The sequence below is a fragment of the Anas platyrhynchos genome, chromosome 2 (genome assembly GCF_047663525.1).
Source record: "Anas platyrhynchos isolate ZD024472 breed Pekin duck chromosome 2, IASCAAS_PekinDuck_T2T, whole genome shotgun sequence".
Classification (NCBI taxonomy): Eukaryota; Metazoa; Chordata; class Aves; order Anseriformes; family Anatidae; genus Anas; species Anas platyrhynchos.
Genome location: NC_092588.1, coordinates 100,367,727 through 100,390,003, shown reverse-complemented (window position 1 = coordinate 100,390,003; position 22,277 = coordinate 100,367,727). Strand labels below are relative to the sequence as shown.

The 22,277-nt window shown below is 35.6% G+C and overlaps 1 protein-coding gene across 28 annotated transcripts in view; it reads right to left on the bottom strand.

Annotated features, from left to right (window-relative positions):
- Positions 1-22,277, bottom strand: part of SUGCT (succinyl-CoA:glutarate-CoA transferase) — a 324,219-nt gene that overhangs the window by 276,285 nt on the left and 25,657 nt on the right. For 26 of the 28 annotated variants that reach the window (XM_038174160.2, XM_038174159.2, XM_038174178.2 and 23 more), the window contains 2 exons: positions 8,920-9,011; positions 2,981-3,124 (listed from right to left, as the gene is read on the bottom strand). In XM_038174160.2, the coding sequence (XP_038030088.1) occupies positions 2,981-3,124; positions 8,920-9,011 (236 nt within the window). The remainder of the gene's footprint in view (positions 1-2,980; positions 3,125-8,919; positions 9,012-22,277) is intronic. The other 2 variants (XM_038174164.2, XM_038174176.2) reach the window with 1 other exon arrangement.

The window sequence follows — 22,277 nt, the reverse complement described above, 5'->3', positions numbered from 1 at the left end:
CACCATTTTGCTTTTTTAGCTGTGCACATAAGAAGTCAAACACCACAGATAATGCTTTGTTCACCAACATGCATCAAAATGCTCATTCCCTTTCTTGGGTATGTCAATGAATGGCTCTAAATGATAACGATGTGAACAGAGATGTAAATTTTGCAAAGAGAGAATACTCTTTTGCATGGCTAAAGTTGTCTTAACCAAGGGAAAAGATTCTAAAAACAACTGTGCTGACAAAGGAAGGTGAAATGAGAGTTACACCAACACCTAGCTTTAACTCTTACTACTTTCAGCATTTGATAAAATACCAAATAATAATCACAGAATCACAGAATACTAGGGATTGGAAAAGACCTTGAAATATCATCTAGTCCAATCCCCCTGCCAGAGCAGGAACACCTAAATCATGTCACACAGGAATGCATCCAGGTAGGTTTTGAAAGTCTTCAGAGAAGGAAGCTCTACAACCCTGCTGGGCAGCCTGTTCCAGAGTTCTCTCACCCTCACCATAAAAGTTTTGTCTCGTATTTAAGTGGAACTTCCCACGTTCCAGCTTGCACTCATTGCCCCTTGTCCTGTCACTGGGTGTCACCAAGAAGGGCCTGGCTCCGTCCTCCTGACATTTGTTCTTTACATATTTATAAATGTTAATAAGGTCACTCCTCATTCTCTCCTTCTGCAAGCTAAAGAGACCCAGCTTCCTCAGCCTTTCCTCGTAAGGGAGATGCTCCATCCCCTTACTCATCCTTGTGGCTCTGTACTGGACTCTGTCAAGCAGTTCCCTGTCCTTCTTGAACTGAAGGGCCCAGAACTGGATGCAATATTCTGGATGTGGTCTTACCAGGGGGAGACCCTAAAGAGGGAGGAGAATCTCTCTCAACCTACTAACCACACTCCTTTTCTAATACACCCCAGGATGCTACTGGCTTTCTTGGCCACAAGAGCACAGTGCTGGCTCATGGTCATCTGGCTGTCCACCAGGAACCCCAGGTCCCTCTCTCCTTCACTGCTTTCCAGCAGGGCAGTCCCCAACTTATACTGATGTCTGGGGTTGTTCTTGCCCAGATGCAGAACTCTATGCTTATCCTCATTATATTTCATTATGTTTCTCCCTAACCACTTCAACTTGTCGAGGTCCCGCTGGATGGCAGCACAGCCTTCCAGCGTGTCAGCCACTCCTCCCAGTTTAGTGTCATCAGCAAACTTGCTGATGGTGCACTCCATACCCTCATCCAAGTCGTCAATTAATATATTAAACAATACTGGTCCCAGTACCAAATCTTGAGGGATTCCACTATAGGAAATTCAGAAGAATCCATTAAAAAAAGACGAAAAGCAGTGGAACAAAGAATCAAGAAATAACAGAATGACTCAGAAAACTACTGGAAGTCCTTTAATAAAATTAGAAGTGAAAATGTTAAGCAAAAATTGCAGTATTATAAAACACTATAAAATATTTTAAACAAATTTAAAAATACTAAATATATACATAAAATAATTACTAAGTGTTAAATATATATTTAAAATATTTTTCTAAATTGCTTACTACATTTTCCAAATCTAGGCACAACATTTACAGATACAGATCAGTTTGATAAAGGGTTCAGTACTTACAAAATTTTCTGAAACAAATTAAAAATTCTATGTTAATTTAAGCGAGCATATCCCCTCATTCCAGATCTAATTTCAGTAGATATTAAAATGAGTGAAACCTTCCAAGTCTCATTCATTATCATTTAATGATATAAATTGAAAAGGACCTCTGGATGTCATCTGGTCCAACCTCCTGGTCATAGCCAGGCCAACTTAGAGCAGGTTGTGCAATAGGCACTGTACCATCTCTCAACCGTACTTACAGGTATTATGATTTAAAGAAACTAAGAGCATTGCAAACAAACGTACCATTGAATAAAGAAGAAAATAATGGAGCATTGTTATAGCTTTGATAAGTAGCACATACAGTCTTGACCTATATTTTAAAATGTACACCAAAATTCCTACATAATCATGTTCCCTGCTTCTACCAGAAGGTAGACATTAGCAAGTCAACATGTAATTTCATCATGTATACCTTGTAGCAATATCATTTTATTTTTATGAAGTATAAATCATTATACCAATGGTGCTTAAATGTTCAAACGCAACTTAAAAGTTCTCATTATTACTTGCATGCTGTATAGTTGTAATGATAAAAACATCTTTGTCTTTACAAATTTGATGAGATTTCTCTTAAATGCACCCGTAGAAAGTGCTGCATTTTCACACTTACTTTATTCTTGAAATCCCAGAAATAGAAGGCAGATTTCCCAGATTAAATTATTTAACCTGCACATGGATCAGGGCAATCCCAAGCACAGATACAGGCTGGGCAGAGAACTGATGGGCAGTTGTGGATGCCCCCACTGAAGTGTTCAAGGCCAGGTGGGATGGGGCTTTGAGCAACCTGGTCTAGTGGAATGTGTTCTTGCCCATGGCAGGGGGGTTGGAACTAGGTCATCTTTAAGGTCCTTTAAATGCAAACCATTCATTCTATGATACTTTGGTGATGCTTGATTATTTCACAACTTTGGGAAATTTTGTTCAAGACATTCAATGGCTCCAGTAGTTATATTGCCAAGTGCCGAGGCCCCCCTCCCAACACTTGGTTTCGCCATTTATTCTTGTCTATCTCCAACTTGCTACTACAACTGCTACTTACTGTCTCTTGGAGATCATAAGTCTTGATAAACCTATGTTTTCAAATAACATGGAGGTCCTTTTTACAAAGTGAAAACCAAACATTGCTGTAGTAATTATAAGCATATCGTATAAAATGGTCACTGTCAGAGCAGTAGAATACAGAAACTGTCAATGAAACCATTATTATTGTTGTCATAAATTGTACCTACTCATTTACTTTAATTCATGGTAAAACGGTGGGTTTTAGGTCCAAACATCTACACAACCAAAAGCTTCTTTAAAAAAAAAAAAAAAAAAAAACTCCTACCTGAGATGACATGAGATTACAGTCAATGTGCAGTCCTTTCCCTGTCTTATACCTCTGAAGCAAACCAGCCATAATTGCTCCGCATGCATACAACCCAGTAGCAAGATCTGTCATGGCTACTCCTACTCTAACAGGCTCACCCTCCTAAAGAAAAAAAGAAAACACCTCAATTGAAACCAAAAGAAACAAACAAAAACAATCAAGAAAAGGCAACACATTACTTTCTTTATAGCACATTCTAAATAAGACTTGTCTTCAAAATTGTTCACACGGATCTGCATTGCAAGCAGCAAGAGATTAAGAGTATCTTTGAATGAACTGAAACAAAAATTACCCCTGAAAAAGATACTCTTGCAGTATCCACACAATTCCATACCTGAAGATGCTGTAAAGCCTGCAAATTACAAATGATTTTTATGCTACTTTTTTCCCTATTATCATCAATGCTTCCGCTCATGAATACAAAAAGGAGAGATACTGTAAAGAAACAACAGAGTGAAAGCCAAAGATCAAAAGATTTCCACAGTACATTGGCCCAAGTACATAACTCCTTGCATGGCAGAACCATAGCTCTTTGCTCTTCTGTCTTCTTAGTTTGAAAATATTTTGAAATATGAAAATAAATCAGTTTGAAAAATTTCCAATATTTTTAAAGTGCAATTGATTTCAACCTTAACAGAGAAAATTATATTTTGAAGATATAAAAAACACAGTTATTTTAATAGACTGCTGCATTTGAATTTGTTTTCTCAATCCTTGATTCCAGTGCTTCCTTCCTCAAGTACCTAAACTTTTAAGGCTAACACTTCCTTTGCCTCTGTAAAAAGTTAACTTTTATTTATAAAAATATTTCCACAATTTCCCCTTAATCAAGAAATCAAGCTATTAACTCTGTACTGCTACGTTATTTTAAACATTGGCTTTAACTTCATTCTAACCCTCCACAATCTATAATTCTGTAGCAGCCTGAAAAATTTCCCTTCCCCTTTGTTGTCTAGTAATATAATTGAATAGCAGCCATTTTTCAATCAGCTTTTCATGTCCACCCTATGCCTTTTTTGTGATAGTATGCATGCTCTTACTACTGTGAAATAGGTTAATTTAGTTGTGTTTTTTTTTTTTTTTTAATCTCTGTCCTGTTGAACAAGGGATATTAAGATGCTTTAGATGAAGGACGAAGCTCCATACATACAGATAAGTCTTCCTTTGTTGGAAAAACTTCTCATCAAAGGTGGAGTTTCTGACAGCACACTACAGTACTTCTGTAGCTAACACTGTACTAGTTCCCCAAGCAAAGTAAGGGCCTATACAATATCTTTACTTCAAACAAATGATTTTAAAGCAAAGCTCTTTCTCCCTACCCTAAAGTGACATTACTGTTCTAGTAGAAGAACAAAGTATATCCTCTGGTCAGTGAGAAAGTGGTTTAGGCCATGGCACTCATAGGCTGTGTTGAACTCCAGTTACGGGCAGCCCCAGGATGTGTCCTTTGCTCATTTGAACATAAGATCCATTCCAATAAAGCAGACCTTTTCTTCTGACACTGTGCTTTTCTATTGCTCAGTCTTACCACCAGTTCACTCTTTTATTCTCAACTTTTGCTGTTTGCTAAATTCCTTATGATTTGTCAACACAATCTGTCCCCAGGATAGCAACAACACATGGCTTTTTTTGTTGTTGTTGTTATTTGACATAAGACAATTTCTCTTCCCAAATTTACATCAGAAATACAAAAATCATCCTTTAGAAATTGAAATTATTTTGAAATGACATGCTTAATAAAAGTATTCTATGTCCAGTAGTCTTTACAGATGGGAAATAACTGCTAAAGCTAATATGAACCAGCAATGGCTATATTTTTTCAACAGCTCTGAGCTGTACACCATGAGTACTCTTTTGTTGCAGTTTGTTTGTTTTTAAGTTGAAGAATGGCCCCTCTGGTACTGTAGATCCCAATCATGCTTTGCTGTTCTGTGCTCAGTAAAGCAAAAATGCTTCTTCAGTAATAAAGAATGCTTACTACATAGGCTGCACCACCATAAAGATATCTAACATTCTGTGTAATGATCCACTTAGAGATCTAAAGGGAACTTGCATCCAAATTGTTTTTCATTTAATTATGTATAAGTTATTGCCCTAATGAGTCACTGAAATTTTCAAAAGAATATTCATCTGACACTAATATATCTCAATATGTTAAAGTACAAACTTTCTGTTCATCAAATACAAAATTTGAATGTGGTGTTTGGCCAATAACGTATCTATAAATTATGTCTTTCAGAACAATAAAAGTGCCATTAGTGTAAACTCAATCCTTTTAGCATATTTTAATTTATGTTTAAAAAAAAAAAAAAATGGCCTGCAGCATCAACTTTCAATTCAAAATGCATTTGTGGTACAGATTTACACAAAACAGATTCCACTCTGTTGCTTGTAAGTTTTTATACATACTAGAATTTTGGATTTTACAGGTGTCATAACACTTCTAATACAGAGGTAGTCAAATATATTAGCTTGAACAAGCTACAACAGCTTGAATTCCATGCAAGTCCCCCTATCTACACATGAAAATACAGTTTAAAGATAGCAATTCTACTCTACACTGAATGCGCTTGGTTTAGTACGATCAGCAAAAACACTAGCACAAACTAGTATGATCAGCTACATCACTAGTGCAAAGTTTGTGCCTTTAATTGTTATATTGCAAAAGACAGTTTGATTTCAAGATTCAGAAGTTTGCTTGGAAATCTTTCAAATATAGTTAGCACTATTTCAGTAACAGCTATTTCTTAGCAAAGTAAAAAGAGGTACGACACAACATTTCTTTATGATGGAATCTTCTCTCAGATCTTGAAAAATCATGTACAAAAGCACATAATCTTGTATTCTAGAGTTTTATACTGTGTGCCAAATGTGATACTGTTGTGTATTTTTGGTACATTCCACTTTAGTATTATATTTTTTCTTCCTTCACTATATCCTTAACGAAAAGGTAACTGAAAAAATACTCATTTTAGTCAGAAAATTTCTTCTTAGTTTCTTCCACTGTGATCTCTTTATTGCCTCAAAAAATAGTATTATATAAAATATTGCAGGGAAAAGAACGTTACAAACCATCAATTTTGTCACAGAAGTTTTACTCGAACCCCTGTGATGGTAATATATAGATTTCATGGAATACTATTTAGAATTTACTAACTGGAGGCATGGCTGCTCAGTACCCAAGAAAATTAAGTGATCTGCAACAGTAAACTGCTTTCTTAGACGTTAAATCAGCAGCCAGATGGCTGGAATAAAGTCAAACTCACAATATGGAATGTCTCTAAAATAAAATTCATGTTGCTATAAATTCTATCCATTTTTAAAATGTCAGATATAGAACATAACTTTTAGTATCCCATTATTAAAATGCTTCATGAGGAGCTCTAAATATGTATTAATACATGGTAAAACTAAGCCCCTTGGTGATGTATGCAGATGTTTTGTTTCTGCTGCTCAACCTCATAGTATGTCTACTACAGCTAAGACCTCTAAGACTGTCCTGTAAGCAGACTGAACAGCTTGTTTACGAAAAGAAAGTTTCCACAGAGCACCGTTATACTGATGTTATTGTGCTGATTATGAATAGCTACACCACAAGGCAATACAAAAACATTATCTGTTCTTTTTTTTTTTCCACCAGTTCACAAGACTAACATTTTCAATTTACTGTAAGGAATACAGTATAAATATACTGTAAAATAAAATAAAATGATCTAGTTTACTGGGGTGTGCTTCAGATCATTGTGTTATTTTCAGTATACAAATTCACATTATCTAGTCAACAAACAACGTTTTAATAAAGTACAAATCACAGAAGTGAGCAAAATTCTTTTTTCTTCTTTTGCCATTTCTCTACGTGCTGACTGAAATAAACTTTTTCTTCACTTTTCAGAGCTGGCAGTGTTTAAATTTCAACAAAATCAGACACACGTGTAAATATAGAACATGGGAATTTTACTTTAAAATAGCACTTTAAAAAGTAAAATTTTAAGCAAGCATACAGTGTGATTTTAAAAACATTTTGGTCATTTTTCACCACAACAAAAGACACACTTGAATCTTTGAAGCTGTTGACTATTTAAGTATTTGAAACAAAATTATCCATCTATACATCAGAAAATGCTTTTTAGAAACTGATAAAATACACAACCAATTTCAAATGAAGAAAAATAAGAAGCAATTTTTAGCATGTTTATTTTAATCACGCAAGAGAATGACCGAGTTTGAATGAATTGTTAAAAGTTCCCAGTGAATAGATGAAACTGTTACCAACAATGATTAAATGACTCTTGATTACATTGCCTTCAGTCCTGGTGAGGTGATGCAAACATCTGGATTCCCAGTGTAGGTCTTAACACAACCTTTTAATTAAAACCATCCTCATAAATGCCATGGAGGAATACTGCTCTCATAACACTTGTATTTTCTGTCATTTACATATTTAAAAACCTTACAAGAGTCTTGTGTTTTGGTTTTTTGTTTTGTTTTTCTCCCCTCAGCATTTTTAACACACTGTCCATACCCTTTTATTTAGCTGTTACTAATAACATTTGCCCTTTTATAACAATTTATACTTCTACCTAACCTTGTTCAGTCCATTTTGAAGTGGGCATGAAGTTTCTGGTGTTGTATTAGAAAGCAGTGAACTCTAGAATTACTGTGCTCAGTCACTGGTTAATATATATGCACCTTACACATCTGAAGGGAAGTATCTGTGAGGAGCACGTTCAACAATATTTTGTGTTTTGAGATGGAACACTCTATGAGTATCTAGCATTAACATAGCAGCAATGGGTGGTCTTAGGACACTAGGCATGAGATATTTCAGCTTCCTCAGTCAAATAATGTTCCACCTCAGAAAGACGACTGGTAACAATAGTAGTCTGGAGCACAGCATTCTGCTGTTTTGCCATTGTTCTCATGAGAAAACAAATCTACTGGCAGAATATCAGTCCTACAGTAATGTCTAGATCATCTGTGGTCAGCTTTCAACAACCCACTCAATAAATATGAATATCTGACACTAAGTACAGAAACTTGATGAGCTTCTTGTTTATTTAGGGCATGCAAGTGTCATACTGCAAAGATCCGCACTGCTGGTTCCAGACTATCAGGAACACAGAGGACTATCTAGTATTTATGACACAGAGAACAGACTTGTAGTACTACCTCACTTAAGAAATAACATTTGGAGACCACATTGCCTGCATCTTTAGGTGATTCAAAATGGCTTAAGTAAATGCCTATTTCACCAGTATTTTTCTCTGAGGTAAAGACACACATTCAATGTATTCCTGGAATCCAGATACCAAGTTACCTCTGTAATGCTTCCTGCACTGCTGCAGCTAACAAAGATCTTGGGTATCAGTGGGAATAGCAGCACATAAAGCTTTTCCAGAGCCACTAATGACATGTCTCTGGGTATTTTCAGGCAGGATGACTGAAAAGATACTTTGCCAGAGTTATCTGTATGGCTTCACAATTCCCTCTTTTAAGGGGCTGGTGTATTCACTATATAAAAGCACAGGTGAGGCTTCCTATACAAGTATGGCTCCATTATCCAGGAGTCAACAATGTGTCTATTATATCTCTTGAAGTGTCTGCAAGCTGCTTAACAAGTTACCATAAGTTATTGATAACTCATTCACCAAAAATTTAGGACACTGTTTTTCTTCCATTTTCTTCTTCTCAGGCCTTGGCATTGGGTTTGTGAGCGTGGCATGAGATACCTCAAGGGCATAAGTACTATCATTTTATTAGATTCACAGAAATAAGGCCTCTTGTTGGATTGTGGAGGGCATACATAATATATGTTAGCATAGACTAGCTTACTCCATACACTAGTCACTATAGGGCATGCCAAAGATTCTATTAAATTTAAAAGTTGATCACTGTACCTCATGCCCTGTGATATGCATGAGACCAGAAACAGCAGCTGCAATTGAGTCATATCCACCTCTCTGAACCATTGGACCAGTCTGACCATAACCTAAAACAGAAAAAGAGCAAATAGTAATTCAATCAAGAACAAGTACAACACTTATTATTTTAGAATGAAAAGAAATTGAACCAATTAATATTTCTCATAAGCTTCTGTTCACAAGTTGTCCAGACTGTACAACCAACAAATGTTTTTGTATTCTACTTATTCCTGCACATTTTTAAGAGTAAGTGGCTGTTTTAATCATGTGTTTGATGAGGAGGAGTTTGATCCTAATTCTAGATAGATTTCCTATCTCCTCTTTACTTCATTATGATCTTTCAACAACTATTGAAAAATCTTCATTGAGGAGATCTTCCTACATCAGGAAGATCCAGCTGAAGAAGTTACCAAATCCAGATATCAGCTCTGTCTCCCTTCCAGGAATTACCACCTCTCAGTCTAATAATTTTAGATTGAAATTGGAGACTGTAAATGCAATGTGCCTGTACAATGCAATGACACAGTGGTCAAAGCACCGTGGCTGGTTTCTTTTTGCTCTTCCTTTTATGGAAGTAGCGAACATCAGCACAGAGGGCAGAAGTCAACAGGGAATCAAAAAATGTTTGATTCCTACTATTTAAACTAATAGAAATTCTCAGAGCCTTTAGAAGTCAAAGATTTAAGTTTCTCCTCCTCCTTAAAGAGGTAACAAATTCAAAAGCTATTCTCATGCATTCTTTTCTCTTTTCAGAAAGGGTAATTAGGGTATTTCTCTAGCAGAAATACCCTAATTACAGGAGCAAACTGTTAGGAACTATATGTTACAGACAAGAATTCTAGTTTGGCTGGCACTTTTTATAGTGCAATGTTTCTATATCACTCTCATCTGTGAGAACAGTATTAAAATAAAAATATATCATCATGTACTGGCAAGATAAAAATTTCTCATTCTCCCAGAATGATCTTCTAGGAGCCTGTTTAGTAGATGTGACAGTCAAGATTGACTTTATTGATTACAGCACAAAATGAAAAGTCACAATGTATTGGGATAATCTTCAAGTCCTCCATTTGGACCAATGTTATGTACAAAATTCACACATGACTCCTAATGTACAGTGCAAGAGAATAATAATCACTTCTGAACTGCAGTTAAAATATTTTACTACCCCAGTATTTAGTAAATAATACAAAGAAAAACAATATCCAACAAACACACCAATTCTCCCCATTGTCCTACAGAATATCCTAATTTCCTGCTAGGACATTTTTTCTGGGAGACATCGGATCTCAGTTGTTCAAGGCTGTGAAAGAACTCAGCTTCCGCACTCAGTATTACAAGGGATATCAGGATACTACAGCCAACACAGACTTCATCAATGTAGCCTTAAAACAAATATTTCAGAAGAAAGGATTCCCACTTTTCTTATGGTCAAATCTATATATTATTGACTTCACTAATCAAAAGAGGGAAGAAAAAATTGCCAGTTTACTCACTCTTATTAAAAATTGTTTCTCTGGCACTGGCTAATGGGAAGATCCTAAAGAGCAACTAGTGACCTTTCCTTTTATACCTACACACTCAAGTTTACAAAAAGTAACAGTGTGCTGATTTGCAAGCATAACAGGATTTGCAAATAAAATATTGAACCCACCCCAAAATGCTCTGAATAGCTCCAAGCATATACCATTATCTCATTGAGATGAACTGTAGTATTAAAATCATTTAAATATGTGTGGGCCCACTTCAAAAACAAAATCTTGCTCAATAAAAAATATACTCAAAACAACTTTAATTGAATAGTGAAAAGCATATTGAAGTAAGTGAGAAATTATGCACTGACCTCAATTATTAACAAAGAAAAGACATCTCAACACATCTGCTCACAAAAGCATTTTCATAAACAGAAAACATCTGATAATTAAACATTTAGTATGTAGACAGAAAAACTATGAAGTTTGTCATTGCCAGAAGAGCATTGCAAAAACACCCATCCCTTAAACACTAAATTCAGGAAAGGTGACAGGCATTTCACACATTTTTCTAGTGGTATTTTAGAAATGTAGATTTTAAGTTCTTTTCCACACATGACAACAGCCTGGTTTCAAGACACAAGAGATTATTTGATGTCTTTCTGATTAAAATCACAGGTTGTAAAGGTGTGTCTGATTGGTTTTCAAAGGTCATAATAAAGTTAAAAGGGAAAAAATACATTATTCTGGTTTTAATTTAAAGTCTAAGTTGACAATGATACTGTTGGGGCAAAAATCTATTGTCATCGTAGATAGGTTGGCCCAGAAATGCCTGGAATAAAAGGAAGCCATCTAGCTGAAAAAGGTTGATTTGTGAAAATGAACAATCTCATTATCAAAAAAAAAAAAAAAGCTAAACATTATTATTTGAGTACACAGGTCACAGGTCAATGGAACAATGCAGTGCAGATGTTTTAGAAAAAAATAGGAATACAAATACATAAAGCTTGAAGGAGAACACACACTTTCAATCAGCTGAACTGATCACTAGACACGGTAACCCCCAGATGGATCTCCAAGTGCTTCTTAAGAATTGCCATTTTCAAAGCGTATACCTGCATAGCAAGCATTTGAAACCAGCAGAGCGCAAACTGCAAATGTCCACAAAAGGATTATGTGTTTATTCAGCAAAATCACTTCTATCTACGTCTTCCTAGAGCTGTGTTAAGCCTTCAGCCACGTCTACCTTCTGCATACAAAAGACTGCCTTAAAATGAACAGAATGTGAGACAAGTATGAAAGAACAAGTTGTGCTGGCTACCTTGTGTCAGCTTAAAGGAAACAAAAGCCTTTATGGAAAGTATTTAAAAGCAAATGTCATAGCCTTGCACAGGCAATCCTGTATCCCTTGTGATACATAAGTCAAGAATGGAAAAGTGGCCTTAGAGGATATATTTTGCATCCACGGTTTTTCAGAACTTCCCATGTAGCTGAAGACAAACTTGCAGTTGAAATATGACAGAGAAAATATCCTAATATCCTTAACTGAAGATTGCCACCCATTTCTTTTTGTTAGTATGCAGCATCATAACATACATTGTATGAATATTCAAAATGAAACACACTTAATATGACGTAAAGGATACATCTTTTTTTCCACTATCTTCCACTCACTGACACATACACACATACACCAAATCTGGGGGCATAGTACAATTACAGTTGCATAAACTAATGCTTGAGATGAAAAAGCAACTAAGATGGAATAATAATGCAGCTCACAGCTGTTCTAAAACACCTGCAGTTGCTTGAAGATCAAACCTTCAATATAGTGCAACAAGAGAAAGCTCAAGATGCCTAAAAAATATTTACGTAGCAAAACTGGAAGATAATTACATCAAAATAAACACTAAATTACTCAGAAATTAAGGTTCTCATCACTCATTGGGGACATTACAGAAGTAGTAACTTTATGCAATGCACTAATTGCAATTGATTGCAGATTTATTTGGTAAAGTGAGTCTCAGCAAGTTTCCCACAAACATTGGCAAGATACATCCATTCAGTTAGAGCTAGAGGTGAGACTGCTGCTATTATCTGACTAAATTATACAATTGTTAATACATTGCAACAATTGCTGACAAATGGAAAGACTATGTCTTTTCCCTGGATTTTTCTAGTCAGATCAGAGAGAACTAATAAAATAAAGGCACTCTTTATTGGGAAATAAAACTTAGCTGCTACCTCAGAGTTGGAGCAACATTCCTGCTCTGATGAAACGGGGCCAATTAGTGTGAAACAGAAGTCACCTCTGACACCATGAAGGTAATCATTTCTGTGACTAGTGTATGAGTGCCATGTGATGGCTCTCAAGCTTTGAAACATACCACAGGAAAAAAATGATAATATTTACAGGCATCATATGGGGTTATTTTTTTCCCAAACTTTCCAATGTCATAACAAACGACTGCTAGTTTATCCACTTAAATACAATCAAAATTGTTAGAATATATTCATCACATGAGACACACTCTGCTTTGGAATCCACCCTAAATAGTTCTGTTCTGGGACAGAAATAAATATTATGAAGTGAGAAAGGTCAGGATGAAGATTAGGAAAAATGCAATAACAGTAAAAGCTGTTAGACTGCACAAAAGTATTATTAGTAAAGCTGCCAAATGCCAGATGCTCAAAAATGTCACATTAAATTTAAAAATGCTAGCAAAAACTGTGTCCAAAAAGAACTCTGTTAGAAAAACAGACTAATGTATCTTCCCAGGTTTAGCTTTATAATACCATGTCAGCTACAACATAGCTTTAATTCATTTTTGCCAGATGACAGTGGGATTTTTAGCTACATTTATGGCAGGCATTCTTCATAAATTTTAAGAAAGCAGGCAAACCAAATAAACAACTATGTCCCAGACGCACTTCCATGTGTCTGTAGATCTCATGCTATTCCAAGTCGTGTTCTGAACATGCGTTTGGACACTCCATTTGCTTACTTAGGAGTTACTGATGATATGATGACAGAATTCCTAACATGTGTATAAAAACAGTTCAACTAGAAGCCGCATGCAAGCATCTGGGATAAACAGACTCCAATGTGTTACAGTATCATCACTTAAATGAAAATCACCTTAAAAAAATATATATATATAAATTTTTATATATATATATATATATATATATATATAATATATAATATATTATTATTATAATATTATTGTATTATATTATTATTATATATAATATATATATTGATTTATATATATATATAAATATATATATATATTTTTAATGTGGGTAACCTTTGATTTGTTTGGGATTTTTACAAGGGTTAACAAAAATACTTCTTCATTTCTGATGTTGTTGTACAATTGATTCATATTTGATTATTTTTTTTTTTAACACTTTTCCCAGGGTACTGGTCACTTAAACAGTGTGCACCATCCAAAAAGCAACAGAGAAAGAAGTTTAAAAAAAATAATAATGCATAACTAAAAGCACAAAAACTGGAAGGGAAAAAAAGCACTAGTGCAACACACTTATTTCTTTAATACCATTTGCTTTCAAGCTAATGATGGCCCAGCAATTAACTGCTATGGGAAAGTCCAAATATGCTACTCCGTTTCATAAAAAGAAAGGTCAGCATTTCTCATGATGACCTTTGTCCAAAATATTTGAATCATACGCTAGAGAAAACCAAAAGCCATTATTTCTGCACTTCTTCATGATTTGATAGCATGATAAAACTTTATAAGACAAAATATAAAACACATTGTACTAAAAGGAGAGAAAAAACAACATGGAGACATGCTGTCAACACAGACCAATTCCCTGTAGCTCAATTCCCACATAACAAATGACATTATAAAGTCAGCCTGTATAGGATATTCTGAGGAAAACATAGAAAAATATGTTCAACATCGGCATTTCTACAAATGGGGACTAAACATTGTCACAAATTCAATCCAGATAGATGGCTATCCCTGCTGAATAACAAATTAATGAGAAACACCTTTTGACTTGTTCTATTGCCAAAAGAAAACATTCAATTAAAGACAGCTTACATCTTTACTTAATAAAGATTAATGAAACAAGCAGAAGAACACAAGCAATTCCCTATAATGAGGAAAGCCAAAATCTAACAGACGCATTATATGAAACTTTGCAATGTCAGAGCTGCCAAAGACGTTTGCAGAACAAGTAACAACTTGGAAAATGCTTGCCATGTGTTGGTCAGAAGGAAAGGAAGTACAACTTCCTGGGCAGGCAAGCTTACAGGAGATCAGAACTGATATGAAAAAGGTGAAGTCAGAGCAAACTGTCAGGAGAGATGAAAGGAGTAAAAAATAAACTCAAGTCAGCAAGTATAAAATCTGAACAAAATCTGATAAATACGTTTCATTTCCCCGTTGATGACTGTGAATGTGTACAGTATACCAATTACTTTATTGCTTTTACACATGCAGATTTAAACATTCTATAGTCCTGTATTAAACAATGTCACGTGTTATAAGTTGGAAGGCACAGATAAAATGATTAAATTGAATTCAGAACTTTCTGCTAGGATTTAGCTACTGAAAGATGAGAAGGGGACAAACATTAGCCTCTGCCAGTTGTCCAACTCCATTCAGTTTTCATGTGATCCAGGTACCCACCCTCAATCAACTCCTCTGAAAACACCAACCACATTTCTGGGACACAGACAGTTTCAAACAATGCAAGTCTGGTTTTCAACAGGCTTGTAATCAGGTCTGCAAATTCCTGGGATGTGTTTTCTAGTCCTTCAACATGCCAAACAAGCCAAGAGAAAGCAGTTGTTGCCTCCATAAACTAAACTGTAATCACCTAGAGGATGCTTTTATTGCTTTTATTTTTGTAACCACGTCAGCTGAAATTTGTCATACTCTGAATGTCAAGGCAGAAGTGGCTTCCCAATCTATGTAGAAGCACTCTTCTACATGACCTTGACAATCAAGTGAAACTCAGTGCCTATTTTCTGAAACCAAGATTTCAATTAAAAGCTTAAGCTCTTAAAATACACTTGGATTAAGTATTCAAACTCCCCCTCACAAGGAGACTCAGACAAACCTAAATTCCCCACCATTGTTTTGGGTTTATACAAATATTCCTAGCTACATGCTCATAAAGGTAACAACTCACTCCTTGCACCCTGCTTGATACAGATAGAGTTTATCTTATGACTCCAAATACTTACATTGTAAAAGCTAATTTTAAAATAGTAAAGTCTACTCCGAGCTCTGAGTGTCATAACACTTCCACAGAAACAAGCTAAATCCTGATGTGAACTAAATCTATGAACCTCTGTGTTGTCCCACCTGCTTTGCTTTTAGTCCTCCTCACCCCACCCACCTGTCTCTACCTTGTTATTATCTACCAAGGTATGGGAAGGAACATCGGGGACAAACCCCTGGCTAATGTTGGGAATAAACCAAGGGAAAGAATTTTTCCAACAGAAAGATGTCATATTTCAGCTCAACAGATACAAACAGTCTTGCTGTTTCTGTAGTAAAAAATGTATAAAACTAAAGAGTAGCTGTGGAATACATTTTCCATGAACATTTATAATGCCGTGGGCAAGCAGTACAGTGTCAGAGAGCTATCAACACTGAAGCAACAGATACACAGTAATTGATAAGTACATGACTATCCCATGACTCTGAAAGAATTTTAAAGTAACTACTTAATTACACTATTATTTCTCACCTGAATCAGCCAACATTCTTTCTAAAGTAGTTGTGGTCTCAAGAGACCTTCACTTGGTGTGATTGCTTATACTTTTGTGCAGTCACATCCATTGGAAGAAACAAACCTTGACCTTGACTGCACCTGTCTCTGGACATACATGTGAGTTTGTGTGCTATAACTATGAACACACCCTCTAAGTTCAAATACAGTTATACAGTTCCTCACAGGACATTAATTATTACAAGTTGAAGCTAGAAAAGCAAGTCAAACTCAAAATCAGTATGAGTTTGAGTTTTTTTTTCCAAACATTTCTTCAAAACTTCCCAAAGCAAACCTCTAAAAATTAGTTTCTAAAGATTTAATTTCTGAAGAGGATTAGGTTATATGTAATACACTATGTTCTTAAAATTCCAGGCTTTTCTTCCAACAGAATAACTTCACTGTTTTTTGTTTGAGTCTGATTATAGCTTTACATTAGGTTTATGTACATTTTACTTGTATAAAAATAAGCTTAATCCTTTCTTAGTTCAAAGAAGGAGCATCTCCCTCTCTGATTTCTGACATCACAAATAGTAAATTAAATATAATTTGAAGTCCTCATACTTTTTTCTTTTTTTTTTAAACATATTGAAAGTGTAAACCCCAGCTTAAAGTTTAAATGAACTGCTCTGGAAGATCAGATGGAGGCAAAAGGATCCAGTAACATATATGTACACTAGAGCCTACATGAACAAAATTTGAAACAGCCTTTTCTTGGAAATACATATGAAAGTAAGCTGTACTATTTTTAATGATAGCAGATTCCTTTATTAAACTACTTCTCATTACATACAATAGTTACTGATCATTTACAGGAATTTAACACACAAACAAAAAGTGAATGCACATGGTTACTTAAAACAGCTGAACTGATTAATTCAACAACTCATTATTTATTGCCTAACTTGAATATTTTTCTAACAATAGATTTTTCCAGTTGCCGCCCAAGGAAGAGTCATACATGAAAAGAATCTTTGCCTTCATAGAGTAAGTATCTGCAGGGGAAAACTGCGCAACCTAGTGTTTTTGTTTTTTTTTTTTCCCTATAAAATTTTCTTAACACAGGTAACATCTAATCAAATTCTCTGGCCCATATCTCATTGATGAGAAACACCTTCAAAACAAATGATATACAACATACAACAGGATACCAGAAAAAGATTGTCCCAACAACTGAACAAACCTTTAGTTAGACAACACTAACCATCTTGAGATATCACCTTATGAACTTTTTCAAAACTGCAATGAAGTTAATTCAAGAGAAATAAAAAAATCTGACTATCATACATCATATTATCTGAGCAGGTACATAATAGCAGTATTTAAAGGGGACCTACAAGAAAGCTGGGGAGAGACTCTTCCTCAGGGAGTGTTGTGACAGAACAAAGTGTAATAATTTTAAACTAAAAAAGGATAGGTTTAGATTAGATGCAAGGAATAAATTCTTCACTATGAAGGTGGTGAGACCCTGGAACCGGTTGCCCAGAGAAGCTGTGGATACCCCATCCCTGAAAGTGTTCAAGGCCAGGTTGGATGGGGCTTTGGGCAACTTGGTCTGGTGGGTGGCATCCTTATTCATGGCAGGAGGGTTATAACTGGATGATCTTAAGGTCCCTTCCAACCCAAACCATTCTATGATTCTATACCTGATAGCCTGTCATGCCATACAAAAAATATAGCTTTACGTAAGCAAGCATCTGGTAATTGTAGCTCCACTGAATTCTTATGAAAGATGTACTGTCTTAGAAGTTAAAATTTTTTTCTTCCCAACCCCTGCCATTCTCCATTTGAAAAGATGGTCATGGTTCACTGCAAGACACAACCACAATGTACCTGCATTCTGACTTTGCAGTATCCATAACGACTCTACTCGAGTGCAAGAAAGCTTTCTATCTACGAGGGTGCTTTTCTTAACTTTAATATGAGTCTTTTTTATTTACATTTAAACAATCACTTCTTGTCCTATGCGTCACAAGCAGATTATTCTCCCATAAGTAAAAGTCTTGTAAAGAGGACTGTTTTGCACAGTCCTGTTCTCATTACCCTTACATTGCAGTAAAATCTACAATTTCTAATGACAAAGTTTTCTGTACAAGACAACTTGCAGATCAGTGGGTTTCGGCCAACTCTGACATAAACACAGGGATACAGAATGCTTTTAATGTTCAAGCACATGGAAAAGTGCCAGATACTGCCACCATTTCAGTTTCTGTAAATGACAAAATACAGGCTATTTTTCAACAGGTTGTGTCTTTTACACCCAAAACTGTTTTCTTTTTCTTTTTTAGCTACTGGCAAAGGGATTTATTTTATCACAGTATTTTAAAAACAGAAGTAATGAAGACCATATGCATACTAGGAAACATTTTCAGGTCAACATCAGCTACTTACAGTCTTCCTACCAATCTAATAATACCCACAGAAAATACAGTAAAGTCCAACAACAAAGACATGGGAACTTTGTATCATCTTAGTCATACTGATCCATTATTTTGCTGAAATCTCAAAGCCTCAACATTTTAAACAGTAAAAGAAACAAAAATGCTGCAACTCTCATATAGAAAGCCTATCATGAAAAAAAAAAAAAAAAAGGCAGAAAAGAGGTCTACAAGACATGACTATCTCCTAAAACGAACTTCTTTGGAAACCAGATGAGAGATCTTTTTAGTAATAACAAAAAATGCTTGGTGATCTTTGCTTGGGTCTTCTCTTTAGAATATTAGAACTCAAGAACAATAAGCACAGCTTTACAAAAGCCTACTGCATGGCTTCTGAAGCTGCCTAAAATCTTCCAGCTTCATTTCTGTTAACTTAGCTAGGCATCAGCCCAAGTATAATAGCTACTGAAAAATAAACATTAAACCATCAGTAAGTGTCTCCACAATTGTACTGCGTTGCTATGTTGTTCATACCCAGGATTTCAGTGACTAATCTGGTTTCATTCACTGTAAACTAACCCAGTGTCAAACCTTATAACTCACAGGCTGTCTTCTCTGGTATTCTTCATTAGGACAGAGTCCAAAATCCTGAAGTTTCAGATTTTTTTTTTTACAAAATACTGCTAATTTTAGGGTGCTTACATTTAGATGAAAGAACAAGCAATGAGCATGAAGTCATAAGAAAACCACTACTTCCATGCATAGCTGAAAGTCAATACTAAGCTTTAAAGCATGGAAGAATTATGACTTGTTCAGTAAACTTTGTATATATTTCTCATACTGAACAAGGAACAGGAACACAAGAGTGTTTCAGAACTGCACTCAGTTTCAACAATTTCTCTAAACTCACAATATTTTGGACATTCAGGCTACGTGTGACTGGAGAAACAGTAGCAGAAAAAAACAGCACGGCTTTTCGGCTAAGATGCTTAATGCAAGCGCAAAAGGTTAGTTCAATCACTTACAGCAAAAATACGTGCACCCTAGCTGCTGCTGGTGTGCTGGTGACAGAAGCACGCAAACTCAAAGACTTAGAGGCACTCAGCTAAGCCTACCTTCATATCAGATCTGAACCACACAAGGACACCAAGATGCACATCAGATCTTAATCACACAAGGATACCAATCCCACCAACAGAGAGGGGGGCCTGTAAGCTCCCATCAGTTTCTCAGAAACCTTTGTTTCAACGTCTCCTGTCAGCTTCCAACCTTTTCTTATTAGTTTGTATTACTGATATATTTTGGAAGTTTGGTCTGTGTCTATGCTAGAGCCCTTCATTACTGTAATGATAACATTACACCATATACTGGCAAAGCATTGCTTTTGCAAATACAGCTTTCCAGGACAAATTATGTTTTATACTACAATGTAAAACCACTTACAGAAATGCAATTCTGAGCAGATCAATTTTACCAGTAAAAGAAAAAAAAACTTTTGCCAATATAATAGCATTGTTGCTAATGGCTTCTGCCAAAACAGCTAAACCAGTCAATGTTCACACCTCTTCACATTCTAACCAGCACAGCTGTGCTGACAGAAGCCTGTTGTATAGAAAACAGCCTCTCACACAGTTCCAAGAAGTTTGTCAACCAGCTGAATGTTACAGAAGCCTCCCCACTTTGAATGTGTCTGTTAGTGTCTGTTAGCAAAATTATTATATTGGGAATTCAGGAATTAAAAAATAAAAAATTAAAAAGTAGATAAATCCAACAATAATTTAAGTAGGAAAATTAGCCTTTGGTCCTATATCCTAGCAACTAATGTGGTTAAAATTAGTCCTGCACAAGGTGACATCATTAAAGTTTGCTTTTATTCTGAAATACTCTTAAAATGCACCTTTGGGATATTCGTATTTTAATCACCCCTGACTGGGGTGGACAGTTTTTCTGTATAACAGGTCAAAAAGCATTGTTGCCATCACCACTACAAAGAGACTACAGAAGTCAAGCCCATTTTGCTTTTTTTCCAAGTAAGAGGTACCCAGCTAAATTGCTCTGCAATGTCTGTCAGGCCCGGTTGGTTCACATTTTAGTCTGCAGTCTTTTGGAAGCTCATGTTCTCCAAATTGTTTTTAAAAGTGCTGCTAGTGGGACTTTTTAGTCCTGCAATTGGTATTTTGGGCAACAATATTGGTTCCATCGATAATGCTCTAGAGGGACAGGAACAGAACGAGCACAGAGAATCTGTCCTCATGCTGTCTGAGCTGTGTTGATGGGTATGAAAGTTTAGCTGTTGTCCAAAAAGCACAGGAATATAAGAACAAATGTACTAGATCAGACTCAAGACCCATCTATCTACATGTTCTGTCTCAGAAGGGGAGAAAAACAGATGCCGATATGAAGAGGATAAGCCTATCTAATATTTTCCCTGAGTACTCTCCCAGCTTCCAACAGTTTGCAGCTGACAGACTTCCTGAATAAGCAGATATAGTTTTAAATTTTTTATACGGTTCATCTTCAGAGCATGATACAACTGAGTGGTAAAGTTATATGACAATTCCCAAATCAACTGTTTAGGGGTAACGCATACAGAAAGCCTTTACAAGTTTAAGGTGCTTAGATTAAACAGACACTTCCAACTTAATTACAACATGAACAAGAGCAAAAAAAAAAATTGTGAGGATTTTGAACAACTTTACAATATTATAATCAGCAGTCCCAAGAATTCAAATCCTATTAATCAAGCTTCCAAAACAAACGAACCTTAAAAGATAAAAAATATTTTTTATTTAAAACAACAAAGCAATTCAAAGCAATCCCATTGTTTGTCATCCATTTGTAAGCCTTTGATTAACAGTGGGGTCACTGTTTCCCAGTCTTCCTCAGAGTGATCAGGATTACTACTTTTTTTCATTAAAAACTCCATATCAAGAAAAAGCACCAAATATAACACTAAATCCAACATGGAAAAAATTATTGTGCCTAACACACACACAACTTTTTTATTTGCATCCAAAAAAGTAGTTTGTGAATATATCGCCTGGGATATAAAACAGACAATAGGGAAGATTTAGGTGGTCTTCTTAAGGAACAGAAATCAAATCAAGTTCCTATATAGCACCAGTAAGAATGACCCACTCACATAGCTGTATATCAGTAGGATAATAATTAACACTAATGGCTGGGAAAGGAAATTAAAAACTTCCAGTGGCCCCCATAACTCATTTCTGAATAAAGCAGTCAACTGCTAGAAGGTCTTCTGTTTTCATTCCTACCAAATAACAATATTTGCTTTAGTTTGTGTAAATTTATTTATTAATAAAATAAGTTTCATGTGGTTAGGACTGCAGCTTATTACATATATTAAGTGTTTTACTTTGGGAAGAAATGATGGCCACACAGAGTGCCAGCCCTGAGGCAGCAGAATTCTAGAACAGTTTGTGACAAGCAAAAGAAGGTTTGGGAACATCACAGGTGACTTTCTGCAAGAGGCAGAAAAGCAGAGGCACGACATTATCTTAACATTTAAAAACATCAAAATGACGTAAAACCTTAGAACATGATAGTCCCTGAATTGCCCCTGAAACTTAGGGGCAGTTTTCAGAAACCTCAGCTATAGTACCACCTTCCTTTAATCAAGTCATCTCTTAACAGACTTTTTCCTGAAGTTTTGCATTTACACAAATCTTCTTTTAACTCTAAACAAGTAATAAAAGTCCATTAACAGCAC